The sequence below is a fragment of the Phasianus colchicus genome, chromosome 2 (assembly GCF_987193195.1).
Source record: "Phasianus colchicus chromosome 2, bPhaCol1.hap1.1, whole genome shotgun sequence".
In the NCBI taxonomy this organism is placed as follows: Eukaryota; Metazoa; Chordata; class Aves; order Galliformes; family Phasianidae; genus Phasianus; species Phasianus colchicus.
Window position 1 is genome coordinate 25,183,932 of NC_143437.1, and position 20,554 is coordinate 25,204,485.

Consider the following 20,554-nt stretch of genomic DNA (forward strand, 5'->3'; position numbering starts at 1 on the left):
CTGAATAAATGCAGTTTTGAATAACAAAACATGCATCCATAAAAATTAATTGCATTCTTTATACGTTGTCTAAATTTAGCACATGTTCCATTAGTCTTGTACAAATTGAAGAGATATGTAGATTTTACTTCAGAGGAAAAGCAGCACTCTACACTCCCCTCACATCCTACTCATAAATACTTTACTTCAACCTAAACATCTTTTTAAAAAACCATTTGACTGTTCTTAAGTAAATTATACCAACTTTACTTAAAATCCAAGTTTTTAACTACTTCCAAGAATTTAACTATATCTGTCACAATCGTAGTACGAAATGTGAAAGAATTAGGAGGGAGATGCATTCTCAGTGTCAGAGAGCTGTGTTTAGACAATGACAAAACAAAAGAACCTTCACTTTTAATCGTTAATGAAAATGAATAAAGTCAGAAAACACCAAGTGTAATGTAGTCTATCTCTTGTCATTCTTTCAACAACACAGATGGTTAAACTACCAAGTTCTTTTGCCCTTTTCCCTTTATTCTCCTATGAGGAACAGAACAACCTCCAACTATAATAAAAACTATGAAAGTCATAACACATTTCTCATTCTGAATCAAATTCCATATAATATAGAAAGGTACGGATTGCAGAGAAAAAACAAATGCACTGTATTATTTTTCATGCCAAGTAACTAATAATTCCCCACGTTAGCATTTCTTATTTTAGAAAGATGGCAAAAAATGTACCTTTCCTCCATTGTGGAGAATGGCGTAACTAACTGCAGCCATGACAATGTGCAGACCACCATCATTTCAGCCCTCCAACTATACTTCAAGTTAAATTCTGTTAAAGGAGCAATAAAACAGATCCCCTTTTTCCTCCCCCCACCTTCCGTCTCCACACACAAGAAGGAAGAATAAATGCAGACAAAAACGTTCTCTGGCCATCCTCTGACAGAAAATGATAGGAAAATTAAAAATCCTGCACCTCGCAGCTATAGTTGATTTATGTAAATCTTTAAACAGCAACTTCCCAAATTTCTATTTCCATTTCATCGCATGATTTCTTCACAAAATCTGAAATATACTGCAAGCCAAGCACTGACTTGTATTAGTCAGCAGGTACAGTAACTAAGAAAAACAGAAGAAGCAGTGCTTCCCCTCCTAAATTTGGTAGTCATAAACTAGTCAGTATCTGCCAATACTTCCTCTCTTTTAAGTCCCAGCAAAACTTATTAACCAATTTATACTGATGAGCATCTTTCTAATACAGTCCATGCCAGGGAGGGCATGATCAGTCCATTTTCATTTGACCTTGAGTGATGTCCTTTACCTCCGCTTGCTTTTAATATTTCAAGTAAAATGACAAAAACATCAGAATTCTAATAATACCTTATTGTTTTATTAGCATTGGTATGGGGAAGAAAGTTCCAAGAAGGCAGAAAAAGGATTTTTAAAAATGTCAGGTTAGTCAACCATGACCAGCTTTTTTTCAGAAGCTATCACTATATACTACGTTTAGCTGTAATAGCATCCATCTACAAATCAGAGTAAAGCTACACATCTGATATTCCACAACTGCTCTTGGCACATATTAAATCTCTTTCATACAGCTGCACAATCTGCCACCGACAAGTGTCTTGCTTGCAATTGCCAATTACCAGGCTCAGAATTCAAATTTAAATTAGTTCATCATAGACGCGCGTGGAACTTGATTTTACTTACAGCACCACTATCTCCACTTACCTCACTCCAAAGCTGTACATCATTTGAGCTGAAGAGGGCAGCAAAGGATAACAAATTAAAACCAACAAAATGATTTTATTCTTTTATCTTTTTTCTTAAATCCACAATCTGAATTAACACTAAGGATCTTATTATTTAAAGCAAAGTATAAAAATTATTAACTGTCACATACTGTTTTAGCCAGTTTTGTACAGAAGGACTGTATTGTTTTTTTTTTTTTTTTTACTGTACTGCAACTGAACTTGGCTTCTACTAAACAACACAAAATAATGCAGCAGTTCCAATAACTAAGAATGTATTTCAGTTTTATTTTCAATCTAATCTTTTAACATGTGCTAACTGCACTTTTTAGTTTTATACTTCATTCTGTTTACATTTCAAGAAAACAAGCTTGAAGCACAGAAATCACACTTCACATAGCAAACACTCCGTATGTGGAATTTGCCACAAGTCTGGACTCCTGTGCATTAAAAATGGATTTTTATAAGCACACGTTTAATGTATTAAATATATAACCATAAGCACCTATAAATTCATTTGTAACATGCAAATAATGAAGTAATCAAATTTCGCACTTAAGCTACAATGCTTATTATAGTAGGATGAAATACACAATAAATCTAAAACCAAAGATTTCTTCTTTCTCCCTTTACAGAACAGATAAGAACTCAACAGAGAGCAGCCCTGGACACATCATCAGTTCACAACCAAAGACCAAACATTAACTGTTTCACTGAAGAATAAAAAGCCCAACACATTCTGATTCTCTACAAATAATAAGAATTCTGTCTAAATACTATAACTTTCCAACAACTGTAAAACAGCAGCATTAGTCTCGACCAGGCTAAGGAAACAAAAATCAAAAGCTTAAGACCTTAATTTATTTTCCTATAATTCTTACAAAAGGAAAATGAGATGTCAGTCTGAACAGCTGTAAAAAAAACTTCAAGGCATTCTCAGAAGTTTACAATCTTATTTTATGTTAGGAAGTTCAAGTCTACAAATCGTTTATTCTTTGTGTTACTGCCACTTGAATTTGAAAATGAGAGCAATGCAGGTCCACATATAAGAAAAAAAAAAAAAAGAAGCTATTTGTGAGGTTAGTTAAGCTTTCTTGGGTGAACTCATTCCACCACTGACAGCATGACAATGAACGGCAGATATCAAATGCATCAATTTCCCAAAGTACTTGACTCTGAAATAGTAATGGTACATCAGGTAGGTAGAATGGGAATACTTTGAAGCAATAACTAGAAAAGAGCAGCTTCAACAGAAATCCATAAACTAGTCTGCTACAGACATTGTTCATGTGTCCCTTATGTATCTGTGTACTGGACTTTTGTACATCAGTTTGAAACTCTGCTCATTTCTACATTTTAGACCAGCATCTAGGCATGAAATTTGGCTGTGTTCAAGTTTTTAATAAAAATATTGTGATAACCAGTATTCTCTTCTTTTATCCTATTACATGCTTAAGCTTCATTTCAGGCTGTTGAAGCCAATAAGTTTAAAACAGAAAAGGAAAAATGAATTGGCATTCTTTCAGAAATATAAAGGTAAAATTCAGGTGCAGCCAACCTCATAACAAAGCTCTTGAAGACAGGTAACAATAAAAGTGAACAAGAGAGAAATATTACCAAAATGAAAACACTTAGGCCATCTTAAAAGCGGCAAGAAAGGACCACTGTCGGCCGAAGGAGGTATAAACAACAAACTGGGCATCTGTGCTCACAACAGGACTGTTTTACCACCTGGGAAAGCAACTATTTCGCTTAAGGGGGGTATGATTCTTCAAAAGGTTATTATCCCAATACACGTTGATATTGCTTTGAATTTGCTTTAAGTCACATTCTGATAAGCTGCACAATTCTCCTGGAGTAGGGGAATTTCATGCTAGCACTGGTGAAGCACGACAAACATTGTCTTCCTATTTAGGACAAATCCTACTTTAATCGATTATTAATCTATAGTTGCAGACAGAAAATATGTATCAATTAAAATAAGAATTTAGCCATCTGAAACATATTATTCTGAGGCTGACAACTATAAAGAACAAGAAGTTCTCCAACTAGACCTAAAATACTACTTATCCTTTTGAAGTCAAGGTCATGTAGTTATATTCAATTTTAACATTTATTTGCTTTTTTTCTTTTTCCCTTGGTAGAACATGGTCAGCTAGACAGAACTTGCTATTTACTAGATAATTATTTTGGCCATATTCATCTAGCACGCTTTGCTAATATACAACCTAAATATAGTCACATTTCATAGCCATTAAAAAAAGTTCAGGAAGTTACTTATTCATTAAAACTAGCCTCCCGACTCTTGCTGTGAGTAACGTTAAAATGCTTTCTATGGTGTGGAACTAAAAAAAAATTCACCTTTATTCATGGTCTTTAATATTTGACTGGAGCAAAAAGAATGACACAAGTGCATGTTAGATTTATGGAAGAAGGTATAAATTAAGACAACCCTGAAAGCAGTATGAAATCTTCCTCACAAGCTGAGGTTAAGTAGCTCTGAATATGAAGTCATATCAATGTGGCTCAATAAAGCTATCAGATGTATGTCTGCCTTCTATCAGTATTCGATTCTCATTAAGCAGCTATTTAAGGGTTAATAGCGATAATCTTTAGGGGAGTCATGTGAGCACATCAATTTATCAACATAAAATTCATGAAGATAAAATTTCAAGCGTTCACTACCCTTCTAAGTTTGCACACTGTCAAATATTACAAAATAAGCAGGAGTGGTACGCTCAGGTATAGCAAAGGCAAGGAAACCAGGAAGAATAGAAAGAAAGAGAAATATTGCTCAGACCTGCTATAGCTGAAACCCTACCTAAAAATTCTCAAATATGGAGCTGGAAAAAGGAAGGGGGCAAAGACTGCATAGACTTATGTTCAACAAGGCAAAAGAGAGGACGCTTAGGTAGAGAGCATAAAAGGGGTATTCGTACAACCTTACCTTCTAAATCCCAAAACAAGGCTGTTTCTAAACTGACGAAAATCAAGAGGAGGTGTGCTTGCTGAAGACACTGTAAATGAAAGCAGTATTTCTGAATAGACATTCTGAAAAAGCCCTAAACTCCAGCCAATCAGTTGGTCATGTACATGAAAGGTTAAAACTATTTTGTTAACTTAGTAAATGCTAGCAAATAAAATCAAAATTTCAAATGCTACGGTACTGGAAAAAGGTCCTGGCTTCTATCAGCTCTCAATCTGCTTCCTTTCTAAAGGGTTTAAATATTCCAAGAGAGATTTTTCAGCTCTCAATTGCCTTTCATGTCAGTAGTTATAAGTTTTTCATGCAAATTAGTAAGAGAAAAAAGCATTTTCACTGGAAAGATGTAACAAGACAAAATAAAATCCCCTGTTCCAAAAAGCAAAATAAAAACCATATAACTCTAATCAGGAAAACTGGAGAAATTAGCACTGAAAAAAAAAAAAGATACCACACGTAAATGGTTTACTGAGTTGTTTTAGACTGAATACCTGACTTAAAATAGGTTTTACAATTTTTTTTTAAACCACAATACTTAACGTGTTTATGCCAGTGTAAATTGCTTGACAAGAAAGAAGAAGTAATTTTATCAATCTAGTGCATTATTCACTGAATTAAGTTAAATGTAAGGGGACAAAAAAGAGGATGAAACACTTTTGAATAACCCTGAGCTATTAATACTAACATCCAGAATTGTTACAATATTGGACGTATGCAAAGAAAACTGAAATTATTTTAAGAATAAATGGCTTCTCAGGGTCATTTAAGTCCATACACTCAACTTAACACCTTTCCTTCCCCAGATATTCCAAATCATTCCGTGTTCTTCTACAACTGCTGTCTCTCATTCCAGCATTAGAGTACAGAAGAGAAAAACAACAGCAGTATGTAGGCACTGTACAAAGCCACCTTCACTTGCTTTCACTGCTACAATATCATTAAACCCTTTGAGAAAGGCTGAGAAATAAAGTGCAGGAACAACATACAAAAATACTCCTTAGCCTAAGAGAGGGCATTCAGAAAATTAAGTTTTAAATGCTTAACTGTTTTAATTTTAGATTCTCGGGTGAAGTTGCTCTCAAGCAACCCTCCATGCAAACCCTCATCCAGCGAAACTTTTTGCTCATAAAAAGAGGAGCAGAAAAAGCATCTTGCTATGCTCAGCTGCTGCTGACAATCGGCAACCTGGTTTCCTTAGCAACAAACAAGTCTGAGAAAATCAAGGGGCTGACAATGAAGTGGAATGGAATGGCATGATAGAGGGGAAAAGCAGCTCTCATGTACGCTGCCTTATGCACCCAGATTCTTCAGCTGATGCTTCATAGTTTTCATCTTGTCAGTAGGAGAAATCTATACATTATAAGGTAGAAGAAGCTGAATCAATACACCTAGATAGCAACCTGCACTGGTACACAGCCTCTGCCTCCCCTGACTACACTGATGAGACAATGTTCACTATTTTCCATACTACGGCAACTATTTTTTCCCTCTTCCTAATACTGCAAAAGAAGTCAATTCAAAGAAAAGTCAGTTGTTTAATAACTTTGCCTTATCATTTTATAGGTGCTAATTAGGTTTACTAGCATCATTTCAACTTCGTAAACTAATATAGGAGTACCTTCCTTTAAAGCTCAAGTTCAAAAGAAATTTTGCATGATTCCAAGAATTATTAACAATAATTTCTTTATAAAAAGAAATACCACTACAAAATTTAAATTCAACATCCAGACAACAGCTAAGTAATACACTACATGAGAGTAGTGTCATGACAATAAAACAAAATGCAGCCTACTACGTACATACCTGAATCATATACAGTATTATTATATTATCCTAATAAATAGCTACCTTTAAATAACTTAAATAAAATTCAAAGCTATTTCAATAACTACACTTTTCATAGTTAACATTTTTGTTGTACTAACTAACAAAAGTAACTAACAAAAGTAATAGCAAAATGTAAGGTGAATCTTAACAGATTCACTAATTGATAATGTTCGTTACAAGAACAAATCACTAACAGTTACTTTTTTTTAATTTTTACTCATTTAGATACTGATAAAAAAACTGATTTGAGCTTTCATGTGGACATTCTTTCAAAGTTTTAATTTAAATTCAGCTTCTTACTGTGATTTTTTTCATCTTTAAATGAGCACAGGACTACTGTTTTACTATAGGTTTATGGTTAATACTATTTTTCAAGCCTCAACACAGCCTCCCACAGTCACAACATACAGTTCTTCATTAGTTAAAGAGAGATGTTAGAGACAATTATAGCAGGAGTCCACTTAAACTTTACCCTTGGTCTTGTACAAAAATATCTGCTGTTTGAGGGATTTTTTTTCCCATCAGTTTTAGTCCAAGATGAGAAGTTGTATAATGAACTCAGTATAATAGGCAAATAAAAAATGTATATGTTCTTAATTCTGAAGAGAAACATACATTACTATTTAACCAAGCAAATCATCCCATTGCATACTTTTAATCAATGAAATATATTAACCTTTGCAACCAGTGACAGTCAGAACAGTCTTTGGAGAGAATTCTTAAGTGATTAAGTCATGCTGTTACAACTCTATGACCTAATTACCCCGTCAAATTCATACACAACTTCCACTAGCAAACCAACCAGCAGAGCACCCTCAGGTTAACATCAATGCCATTCAGCTCTTTAAAGCTGGTTTGTTCATAAATTATTCTGTAGTACTTCAAACATAGTTAGACTACCATCCCATAGTAATTTTTGCCACAAACAGAAAACAAGACCAATTCCTGTGCCAAGACTTCAACAGTTTTTGCGTAAGGCAAATTGCTTTCTTAAGTGCTCTATCTCCTACCATAACCACAGCCTTGCTAAATATGATATATGTAAGGTTATGGCCAATATTAAAAGACAATTTAGCCATGATACGTTGTCCATTATTACAAGTTTCAAGTTTGACATCTTGTCAAAGAGAACCTCATGTAATGAAAGCTTTGCTCAGACATCCCACATTTTTATATCCTTTAATCCCTATCTATCAGCACTACCATTGAGTATGTAGTAACACGTGGCATGAAATATACTTACATAGAGAAACAACATTTTTTAGTCTTCCATGTCCTGCTTCATGTCTAATTTTTGCTATAAAGAGTCCATCAGTTTCAAAGAGGCAGTTATTTTCCTGGAGAAAAAAAAAACAAAAACAGCACTAAGTATATACAGAGAAGACTTTCTGATACTTGCATTTTTAAATTCTTCCTTCCCAAAAAATACTGGACTTCTAGTACTGGTATCTGTTGATAACCTACAAGATGCCCTACAGATGTCTACACGGCTAGCTAGATGAACTTACAGTTTTTATATCAAAATCAATTGGAAAAGAGTCAGCAACTGCAAAAAGAGTGGGAGAGGAATTCTTACATCCATAATTTGAATCAAGTAAGAAAAAATTGCATCAGAAATAATTACCACTGACATAATCATAGTTCTAATCCCCAGAAGAAAAGTAATTCCTATATTTAGTCTCTGACTTCTAGAAACAGAAAGCTAGCAAACCCAAGAATGATATTTAGGTTAGCTCTGAAAGAAGAAAAAAAGCAGGGCAAACAGACCAAATACTACTTCAAAAGTAATCTCAATATACTAAACAGGCTTGATCACACAAGTTCACATTTAGAGCAGTACAGGTACCTAAACCTTTCACAGAAGACATATAGAGAAACACACCATGCAATAATCATCCTTACGAATTCTAAATGCAAACTCACCTTCATCTGGGCACAGGCAGTTTCGATATCAGCAAAATTTTTAAAAACATAGTCTGTGTATGTTTCTGCATTGAGTTCCACCCCCAACTCATGCATCACTTTGAGGACCTCAAAGACACCTATCAAAACAGAATGGGTAAAGCTAAGCACTGCAGAAAAATGAGTACTTGGAGAAACATTTAAAAATAAATGTTGCATTTCAAAAACCAGACTTGTCTCCTCAATTTCCCTTCTTGAAACTGTCAGGGAAAATACTGCATTTTTATTTGAAGCGTTAGTTCTTAATTGTGAAACGTGAAATAGATTTACTAGACTTCCTGTTGCATGCTGCACAATCAAAACCAAGAAACTCTTTGGTAGCTACCACACTGCTAGTATAGAAAGTTATTTTCTAACATAGTTAAAATGACTGTCACTATCATTTATATTGCAAAACAGCTTTTAAAGATATATATGCCTATATTATTAGGCATAAAAACCAATCTGAAATTCAGTGCAAAAAAATCGAATGAATTTCAAGACAGAAGTACATTCATCAGCATGTAATACATTCTTTGCTTTGTTCCCAGAACCTAATCCCACTTAGTAAGGCAAGATCCATTTCTACATTTTTGTTTAAAGCTTTTTAAGATCTGTTTAGCACAAGTAGCATTTTCATCAGCAAATGGGTTAACTACTGCCTGTATCAATGCATCAGCTTCAAACTGTAAAACTCAGAAAAAGACTGGAGTCTACAAAGCCCCAGTGAAGCTATGTTACAACTTCTACATGATTCAGATCAATTCACACATTACTAATGTAGATGTGCTTTTGAAGACTGTGGAAACCAAATCTTAATACAGCTTAACAATTAGAGCATAGAGTTTTAGAGTATATTTCATGCTTTTTAATTGTTCACACTCTTCTGATGTGCAGAAACTTCTTGCAATAACCCTAGCAAGCAAACTCCAAACCTCTGTCAAAACCAATACAGGTATTATCATTTTTGCTGGTCTAAAAATGATCTGTCAGTTGCTGCAGGACACCAGTTCCAAACAGCATATGTTTTTTTCAACTTGCATTTCATAGTTATTACTTTAAAAATGTAAAGTTTCCCAAAGTCCCTGTCTTTGCCCTGGAGTGCCACCTATGGAAAAGTGACACTTCCATGAATATTTTATGCAGTGCACTATGGTGCAAATAATCAAATGTGAATTCCCTTTGAGCACTTGCAAATACATGCAGGCAAGTCACACTAGATTAAAGTCGCATCATCTGTTTGAGTTTGCCTTAAACAAAACTCTGATTTTGGCCCAGAATATGTGAAAATATGAATAAAGAATTAATTACAGCAAGTCTTTCCTGATACCTTTCAAATCTTGACAGCTACTTTCTATTTAATGTTTTCACCTTCTCAGCAAATGTATTAAACCCTCTTCAGTTGAAACCATTTCAAAAAATAATTGAGTTCCAATACGTATCATTAGGGCACTACTTGAAGTGAGAGAAGTAGCTATCACAGCAGACAAAGCATGGCAAAATTCAGGAGATACAAGTTCAAATTTTGTTCCTTGATCAAAATACTAAATAAAGGGGCTCGGTAAGCATAATCATTCCTGAGCAGCCATTTCTCACAAAAACATTGTATGACCCGGCACAACTCCTGAGCAGGTAACAGCACATACAAAGATAAGGACATGAGCAGAAGACTGGTATGAAAATTAAGGAGGTACATCAGCTAAAATATTGAAGTACTGCACATAGCCAAATTAAGGCCTTTAAAAAAAGACGAGTGCTGCCACTCACTTCTTCATTCCTACAATGCCTGACGTGGAGTTTTTTTGGAATAGAAAGTTAACAAAAATAAAGATCCTGCATTTTCATATTTATGTTATCATCATATGGCAACACGAAGCGATGAAACATTCCCACTTCTATCAAAATAGTACACGAATACAGTTGATTTTTTAGAAATTGCTTATACCTCATTGCAGTATTAGAAAACACACTTATGACTTCTTTTTCCTCAGGTACCAAAGAACAGACTAAAATAAAGAAAGAAATGCAATTACATGTACTTAAGAACACCAGTCTATGATTTGAGAACGAAGCCTCAGAATAGTTGTTTGTTTAGTTAGGAATTACATACATGTATGACTACACCAATATATTCTGTACATTACAGAACATACAAAAAAATGAAATAAATACTACTTTTTTTCCCCCCCCCCAATCAACAATGCTCCCACACCGTAACAGACTATCTTGCATAGCTTGCTTTGGAGAATACTGATCTAGAAGATCAGATGTGACTAAAAAAACCACACTGAACAATACAAAAAAAAAGCTGCAATTGAATAGTCTTCCGATCAGACTTCGTGCATTACTAAGAGTTTCATAATTCTTCTGCCAAAGATTAGTCTCTGTTGACAACAGAACATTTCATTCAAAAAGTCTGCTTCTTTTTTCCTAGCACAATAGTTCCTTGGACCAATAAGACCTCTCAGTAAATTTCTCCAACCACCACCCTGCTTGATCAAGAAGAGGTTTGAGACATAATACTGCAAGAGCTGAAAACCAAAAGTCAGTAAGTTGTAAGAAGACAGTTGCAGGGAACAAAACACAGTCTAACTTCTGTTCTCCCTTTTATCAGTACTGGAAATGGCACTGGAACACCCCAGTAGAGGTAAAAAAGCATCTTTCCAGGTTCAAATAACTATATACAAACACAAACAAATGCAAAAGACATCAATCATAAGATGGCCATAACATCTTCTCAAGAACAGAAAAGTGAGGGGCTCACATTTCAGTCTATCTTTCATTTCTCAAGTTTTGTACAAGTAGTGTAGCTCCTTCCTAACATGGTTCCAGCAGAACAGGGGAATTTCTAAGGCACATAAGTATACTTCCACATGGAAAAAAGGCAACAAAATTGGGCTTACAGTAATTCTCCAAACAAATAAACTTGAAGAGGATGTGTTCAAGAAAAAGTCATAAGATTCAGCATACTTCTGCCACACTATCAATCTGAGATGCAGCCAGAATTTTGAGGCTGTCTACAAAACACTGCCTCAAGAATTACTTGGGAAAACCACTACCCATTCCTCTGTGTGGACTCACACTTATTCACCTTTTCATCAACTTTTTATCCTAGAGGTAGAGTAAAATTTGAATTATCATTCACAAGCTGTGCTTTGTGTATAACCAGAACAGTTTAATAGAAAACTAATGTCTTTTGTTTTTCTTTTAAGTCAGTTACTATCTTTAAAAATAACTAAAGTGATTCCATAAAAATGAAGGAGTGAAATAACTCGTTCAGTTATTAGCCAAGTCAAACATTTCTGCTTAACTTAAATAGACTTTTCTGCTTATGTACAAGATGAATCTCAACACCAATAACCTCTTCAGATCTACTGATATAGCCCTTTTAAACCCTTTCAAATATTTTCATTCCTAAGCCTAACAGTATTTATTTAGAAGTTAGCAGTTATCCACTTACATAAAAGATGCACCTTAAAGCAAGCATATCCCATCTGAAACTACCGCCTGTGTAAAATGACTCAAAAGTCAGCTGGCTTCTAGTTCAGACTGGCTAAGTTCTCTAAGGTATATTTAAACAATCGCCCTATTTAGCTTTATTCCTCTTAGCCACCATTTCACTCTCATTTCTTTCAGCTTCAATTCCATAACACAGAAGTTAGGGAATCTTCTTTGATATCCCATGTCAGCTTTTGTTATAATAAACATTAGATAAATGTGCAATTAAATGTTGCTACTAGTTATATAATTGGTCACACTACATATACCAATTCAGGCATTTGTACCCTGAAGTTCCAGACAAGTTGTTGCTTATATTGTGTGTTCTTTAAAGATTTAGTCCACTGTCTACTTCCTATCAGATTTTTAATAGACTTTTTCCCTCCTAGAAATCATTTTCCATTTTCAAAAACTCACCCATACTGTGATGCAAAATTATACACATTAGGCCAGGCGTCACTACTTTGTAAAGAAAAGAATTATTAGTTCCTTTTTAGTATGAGATGTGATACCATGTCTATATCTTTGTTTACACAGTCCTGTTTTTTTGTTCTTGTTGTTTTGGGGTTTTTTTGCTTCTACAAAGCACTCTGCTCATTTGTCTGTTGTCATCTCCAGGTTTCACCGAAGCATTACTGGTTTCTCTTATTTCTGTGAAAATTTCTGGGTGTTCCCAACCTCCCTTCCCATTCCCCCCCCTTATTTATTTTCCCTTAACTGTACCAATTATATTTTGAGACAGAGGTTCTCAAATATTCTTTTTTCTTTTTAATTACTATTAAATTTCAAAAATCAATGCGAGCTTGCACACAGGAAGACAATTTATTTCACTGTAGCAAGTATCCTTCCACTGATTCTGCCCTGCAGAAAAAAATGCTTAGATACCTTCTCACATATTTTAAGAATTGCAACATCACTATAGGTATACATGCACAGAGAAGTAACTTTCATGCCTGACAATTCAAGCTCAGATGCTTAGTATGAGTTTGCAAAAATATGTTTGCACATCCATGATATGATTATGAAGTCATACAGAAATATATGCATCCAAATTCTTTGCAGATAGAAAAAGAATGGCATTCTAGAATAAGTTAAAGAAAGTGAGAGTTAGGGTAGAATATCTGTTCTCCATCCATTCTCTTCTTAATTTGCTTACATGACTACCAGTAGGAACTCCTAGCCAAAGCACAATTGACTTCTACAGTAGGAGTCAAAAATAAAGGAAATCTCTGAACTTGCAGAAACCAAAAGTAATCTGAAACTGGAGCTTCTCTGAACACACTGATACAGCTTCAGCTTTGGGAGCTATGTCTTACTCCAGCACTTCCAGCACCTCTTGCATCCTCCTAAACGAAGTGAAATCTTCTTTATAGTAACAGCCAGCTTTCTACATTCAGGCATCACCTATATGTACAGAACTATGACACAATTTCATCTTACTTATCTTTGGCAACTCTGTACTCCCAATTAAATCACAAAGGACCAAACTAAACCACTGACAGACATAAAATATTACTGAACTTTCAAGCACTTGAAATCAGGAATAAGCTAAACTTGCGAAGTTGTCTAGCACACCAGAACCCAAAGAGTTAATAAAAACCTGAATATTGTTTTCACAAAGGCTTTTTGAAAGAGACTTGAGACATTTTTATAGCCAGAAACAATTAGGGAATACTTGTTTCAGCATTTCTTCCAAACTGGGATGTGACTGTATATTTAAGATAAAATTGCGATATGAAGAGTCTGCTAAAAGCACTTTTTTTTTGTTTGTGCATTTTGTTTGTCACCCAGTGTCACACTAACAACTCTGCATCTCATTCTAAAGCACATTATACTGTGAGATAAGATGAAAAAGACAGTTTTTTGTTTCCCCTTGGGGGAAGTACTTCTGTTAAAAGCATCTTTTTACAATACCATTCTTTCTGAATTACCAATAACGCAAACCAAAGGATTAGATACTGTACTCTAAAATTTAATATTTGTTCAATTCTTATTCATATCCTGTAGACATCCCCATGTGTAACAGGGGAAAGTATGCTAAATGCTTAAATCTACTTAAGAATCCTGAAGATTGAGCATTTCTGTCCTTCAATCAGCATGCTGTCAGGTCAGGCTCACACATTCAGCGATATAAGTTCTCCTGCAGTTTTTATTATTATAACTAAACTCACATGTGGCTTATCAAGTAGATAATAAGTCATTTTTAAAAAAAGAATTGGATTTGAAGTCCAAGAGAGCTATTATAACTTAACCTTACTTGTAAATGCTCTCTCAGATTTCAGTTTCTTCAAGAGTAAGCTCTTGAAAGTAATGGGGAACAAGAAGAAGCGCTGGAAGGTAGAAAGAATGTTAAGAGTTAAAAAGAAACTCTTCCACACATCTTCCTATGCAAAGGTAAGCTACATAAATTTGTAGACCTGTATCATGATTAACAAAGAAAGGTGAGTTTTAAAAAGCCTTTCTGAAGGAAAAACATTTGCCAAAAACTAAGAGATGCAGCAAGGTCTTCACTCACTTTTGAAACCTGGAAAATCTTCAGGTGTTTCTTTAGCAAGGATTTGTGCCTTAGGTATACAATAAAGTAAGACGAGCACAGATACAAACCTTTAAGATTCTTCTCTTTCTGGAACCCAACTAGCAGTGGCCAGCAATAGTGAGGTCTGACTGGCAAGCCTTCCTCCTTCATGGCCTTCATCACATCAATAGCCAGGTCTAAAAATATTCACAAGATAATTAAGCAGTGACAAAGTACTTTAATAAAAAACTCACACACACACACACAAAAAATAAATAAGGAGAATACCTGATTTGTTAGTCTCCAAAGCACAACGCAAAATAAATATCAATGGTGCCGAGTGCATTTTTGCTTCTTTTAACTCATTACAAAACTGCTTCAGCTTACTCATAGGCTGTAAAGAATTTCAAGAATATATTTTTCAATGTTTCTAAATTTTTAAGAACATCAAAGTCTTCTATTGTTAAGACAGTAGATATTACACGTGCCAAGCATGCTCCTTTTGTGAGTTTCAACTTACTGTTTAAATGGGCATCATATACTAGAACCTGTGATTTTTTAAGAACGTAAAAAAATCTACTCTTTTTCCCATCTTTACAGTTACATTAAACTAAATAAATATGCTGTTTTAAGTGCACTATGAAAAAAGTATTATTGTTCTACATACCATATTTCTATTTACACAATGCTGCAAGAAGAAGCTACCCTGGTCCACATTTTCACGTGATAAATGATTGTAAGACTTCAAAATACGGAAACTTATGTCTTCGAAGCCATGAGTTATCAGAGTCAAACACAGGTTCATCATATCTAGCAATTGAAAAACAGAGAACAATAAAAAATTAAAATAATAAGTGTACCTATTTTCTCTCTAAAATACTGAAAGTAGTGAAAACTAGGGAAGAAAACATCTTGCATGTATCATTGACATATTTTTTAATATGATTACCTAAATTACTCTTTACAGAATTAATAAAGACTACTCTTTACATAAATATTTGTATAATCATGATATTCACTTTTCCCACTAAACAGATCATACGAAAAATTAGCAAAGCATCACCACTGTAGCACGACAGGATACTAGCTAAGAGAAACACAATTCCAAACTTGTCAAAAATAAAATTAAAAAAAGGTATGAAGTGTAATTAAGAGTTATCAATCAGATTACACATACTGGGATCCCAAACAACTTCAACTATAGATAAACAAAACTGAAGTCAGTCCCTTTCTATGATATTCACAAAAAGCTGTCACAACATGAGTTACAGTAGCGTTGTTTGCAAAAAGGGCTCCACCACTTATTGCTTTCCTACAAAGTCTTAATGAATTTTACAAGCTAAAAAGTAAATATATTTTTGTATGTGAAACGCTAAAATTGGTTTACTTTACATGCTCAAAAAAATGTAACTAAAAGTAGCATAATGAATCCACAAACAAATGGCAAGAACCCTATTTTCTGTCTATGCCCAGAACCACAAAAAAAACCTATTTTCCATTATACTACTTATTGCTGCAAAAAAATAAAAATGCTTTCCTTCTCCATCCTGAGTAGCTAAATACTGGAGTAACTAAGGACATACCTGGAATTAACTCCTTTTCAAATCTTATGTGTTCTTTAATGTCTTCTATGTACTGAGGATACCCAGCTTTGGCAAGGCTAAAAATCACCTGCATCAAAACTCTATCCATAAGGTAGCCACTAGTTTTCTCAACCTCTTCTAGAGTCTGGAAAAAAAGAAAAAAATTTTAACAGAGTCCACACTGTCTTTAAATTTTAAAACATCAATATTTACAAAAATCAGTTGGTGGGTTTTTTTTTGTTTGCTTCTTTTAAATAAACAGGTTTAAATACACAAAAGGCAGAGAATACTGAAGTTCTCACAAGTCAAATACATTTAGAAAGTAAAAAGGGACAGGTTAAAGGGATATAACATTTTTTCTCCAGTATCTAATAATATATTAAAACACCAAATGTATTCCCATCATGAGATGGCTTTCCAAAGCAATCACTATGAAAAGGAGAGAATAATTAATCAAAGTTTTGTTACTGTGTGGCTGATTAATATTTGTTTAAGTTGGAAGCAACGTTTCCTATTTCTCCCCTGATTTCGTCCTTTCCTTCCATTACTAATTATTAAAATTAAATCAATTTTCTTGTCTCCTTTCTTTCCAAACATTTCCTTGATTTGAAAATTAAAAAAAGGTGAGAGAATACTTCAAACAATCAACTATACAAAGAGCTGCCAGAAATATTATCTTATTCAGACTTCACGAACACTTAAGATACAGATATGAACTCTCCTAAAAAAGAAAATTAGTTTCACTGGAAGGATTCTATGCCTTGAATGGGAACAGGATCATTAAGGTTTACTTTTACATATATCACATTCAAGAGACAGATGTTTTAAGAACCCAGAATTACTAAATCACTCACTGGCAGGCGTTATTCATCACATCTTCTCATAGTGTGAAAAGCAACTATCAATAAACAAATATTTTTCATGAAGTAGGAAACTGCTTTCAGTTAACCAGCTATTCAGATGCAAAAAAAAAAAAAATAAATCATTTCTGCTATGAGGAAATCAGTTATAAAATTCAGTATTATTCCTCCTGTATAGATAGAAAGCACTGCAAAGTTAAACAGAATGAAAGATCAAAGAAATTTCTTTAAATTCAAACTTGCAATACCTTCTTGATGCTATCCGCATCGCCCTTTTCAGCATACATGTTCAGTAATGATAAATAGGTGTCTGGACCTGGCTCAACACCAGCCATCCTCATCACGGAAAGGATATTTTCTGCACTCTTGATATCTCTAGAAGAATTGAAAAGAAAGACCCTCAGTGGCTTTAATCATAATGCTACTTGCTGTCACTTCCCCATTCCCTCATTAGATTATTAATTATTGGAAACAGAGGCTGTAACGAGCACAAAGAAACCTATTTTAACTAACATTCTAAAAGGTCAAAGTGCAAATCTTTTTATTTTTCTATTACTTTGATTTTTTTTTTTAACTTAAACCATTAAAAGAATTCAAAAGTTTAAATGCAACCAATTTTCAAACAGTACACAACAGTAATTTGTTTTAAAATGCAACATTTTCAGACAAGAAAGATTGCTACCTTGCAAAATAAGCCGTTTGCTTCAAAAATGCATCGTAAGATGATATTTTACATTATGCAAAACCATCATGCTATGCTGTAGTACGTATGTTTTCTGTGCTATGTCACTTCATGTAAAAGCAAAAATAAGGAATATTAACATATTAACATTACCCTGATCTTGCATGACCTTTCACAAGGCTACTGAATACCGCTTCAGTGATTGGGAGATCTTTGCTCTTCATAAATCCAAGAATCTTACTGCAAAAGACAAGACAGCAAATAGTTGGCTTTTTTTTTTTCTTTGAAAAGGAGCTACTGAGTTATTACTGTGCTGCTGGTCAAGCACTATATCATCAGAAAAGATGAAATACGGAGCAATTATATCTTAGGTTGCTACATAATTTGATCATAATTCAGTTATTTTCCTTTTTTCTCATAAAACGTACTTGCCACTTTGAAATATGCATAGGCAAAAGGGTGGGGCTGGGTTTGTTACTATCTTCCTCTTCCTTTTCTTTTGCATGCCTAGCAATCATACTGCTGCAACTTAAAAGTTAATGCAAAAAGAGTTAGACAGACATGAAGTAAGCCCTGTGTAACAAAAGAATTACTATTATTCCCTACTTTTCCCATTTCCTTCTCAAATGCAGCTATTTTCTTACAGAGGCAGTAAGCATTCATGCCTCATACTTTTTCATACCTGCTATAGAAACGACAAAACAAGTTATTTTCTGAGCAATGTAAATACAATTTGATTCGAACACAGGTGTATCACACATTTTTATTTTGTTTGTGTAGGCTCCAGCTGTCTCTAAAAAATTGCTTTTCAGTGCTTGAATAAATTATGCTTAATACTCTTTGCTTTGCTCAATTTATAAGAATTACACCGAAATGAGTTTTAACGGTAGAGAATACGACAAACAGATTAGAAACTCTTTTCCACATAAATGCTAAAGAATACCTCGCTCCTTCAATGTCACCCTCATTGCAATAAGCAGCAATCAACCTTTGGTATGTGACCTATGAAAAACAAGAAGGGAAAGTTAACAATCTCTATCCAATAGATGGATATCATTATTAAGGAAAAAAAATGCTATTGAAGAATACTTACTCGATTGGGCTGCACGTTAGCTTCCTCCATTCTGGCCAAGAACTCAGTTGGAGAAAATTTATGCTCATTTTGAAGGTATACTTTAAGTAAAGCATTATAGTGGCTTGTGTCATAGACAGCACCTAAGGAAATATTTCAAGCACAGTGTAAACGTAAGCTTCCTAAATGTCAATGTGATTTTACAGTTTTCTTGGGTAATTTCTCATCAACTTTATTCTGGATAAGCTTTATAATCAGACTACTTCCCATTATTCACCTTTGCAGTAACACGTATTTAAGCGCACATATTTGTTTATAAAAACCCAAAACATAACAACAGTAGAAGTACATTGCTGCTGATGTGCAAGCTATTCCACAGCCAGTCAATCTACGCAACATATGGAGATAAATGTATAACTTTAAAAATCTCATAAAGTAGCTGGCAGCACTAGGAATACTGACTCCAGCAGATAAATCAAGGTAATATCTAAAAAAGAATACAATACATTCTTACAGTAATAAAAAAAAAATGATGTTTAAGCACCAGAAAAAGAAATCTTAGATACTTTTAACACCCCTAGATGTCACTATAACTCCCAGAATAGGGAATAAGACTCTCACCTGAACAGTAAAACCTACTGCTTATTCGCTAATGAATTTTAGCCATTATAACCTAATATTTAAACACTATTAAAAAGCAACCACTTTTTTATTACAGAAAAAGCAATAGAAGTGTACAGCTATTCCAGAAAGAGAGTTTAACAAAATCTACCTACCCAGTTCTTTCATCTTGTCCCACATAGTATGGGCTAGCTCTGTTCTTTCAGATGACAGCACCTCCGGTAACAGAGCACCACAGCTTCGCAACAAAAGCAAGGTCTGGTTACTCCCTGGACACCCTACAGTAAAAAAAAAAACCAACACATTAATAAGTCTAATTCCAGAAACAGTCACTCAAATAATACGTAAGCAGTCATGCCACAACCCTGTCAGATGTAAAAGCTGCTGGGAATTATAACTTTAAATGAGGATATGTATTTTTCACTGGTGTCAATGTAGACCCGTAAATAAACTTTCATCTCACTCAAAAAACAAAGCAACAAACCTATAATTCAACATAGCTTGCCTTCTCTTTTAATCAAACTCTTCTTTTGTTGCTATGCTGTTGCTGAAACTACCCTTAATCCTCCAGTTTTTACTCTGACAGTGCGATGACTGAAGTTTAAAGCTGAAAGAAGAAGTTGCTGGCAAGCAGCAACAATTGTATACTGGAATGCTTTTTTCAGCACTAATATTAGACAGACCATCATTAGGAATGTCAGTGGAAAATGGAGATGGAAAAAAATCTTTGTGTTTAAGCGGGACACAGCCATATTCTGTCATAAATAATTAAAAAACCTTATTTAAAAGAAGATATTGATCCACTGAAATATTTAACCATTTTGTATATAATAAAATAAAATGCAACTGAATCTTCAAAATTTAACACTTACTGAACAGGATACCAAAATGATTAAGCAATGACACTATTATGCACTGCAGAAGATTAATGACAAAATATGCCACTTTTTACAGTAAGGAGATCTGCCAAGCAGAAAGTAAAAAAAAAAAAAGCTCAGCACAAAATACTAAACTCAGGTGGTATCATACTTCATAACTGCACTCCAAGATCTATGGATTATTTGATCCTAATGAGGATATAACTTCCTGGCAAATGTCTAAAATAGCAAAATAGTTCATAACAATTCTTACTATTTTAAAACTGGTATTCAGAAGCATAAATCTAATATTCAATTTCCATTAGCATCCATTTTCACTTCTGTCCATTCTCAACAAATGTGATCACCTA

At 34.2% G+C, this 20,554-nt stretch overlaps 1 protein-coding gene across 1 annotated transcript in view; it reads right to left on the reverse strand.

The window, feature by feature from the left end:
- LRPPRC (leucine rich pentatricopeptide repeat containing) overlaps positions 1-20,554 on the reverse strand; it is an 87,479-nt gene that overhangs the window by 54,931 nt on the left and 11,994 nt on the right. Inside the window, exons 3-15 of the mRNA XM_031594817.2 lie at positions 19,482-19,604; positions 18,727-18,848; positions 18,577-18,635; positions 17,787-17,873; positions 17,200-17,326; positions 16,092-16,236; positions 15,176-15,318; positions 14,797-14,902; positions 14,598-14,705; positions 8,478-8,596; positions 7,798-7,891; positions 4,692-4,761; positions 1,725-1,752 (exon numbers count right to left, since the gene is read on the reverse strand). Of these exons, the coding sequence (XP_031450677.2) occupies positions 1,725-1,752; positions 4,692-4,761; positions 7,798-7,891; positions 8,478-8,596; positions 14,598-14,705; positions 14,797-14,902; positions 15,176-15,318; positions 16,092-16,236; positions 17,200-17,326; positions 17,787-17,873; positions 18,577-18,635; positions 18,727-18,848; positions 19,482-19,604 (1,331 nt within the window). The remainder of the gene's footprint in view (positions 1-1,724; positions 1,753-4,691; positions 4,762-7,797; positions 7,892-8,477; positions 8,597-14,597; positions 14,706-14,796; positions 14,903-15,175; positions 15,319-16,091; positions 16,237-17,199; positions 17,327-17,786; positions 17,874-18,576; positions 18,636-18,726; positions 18,849-19,481; positions 19,605-20,554) is intronic.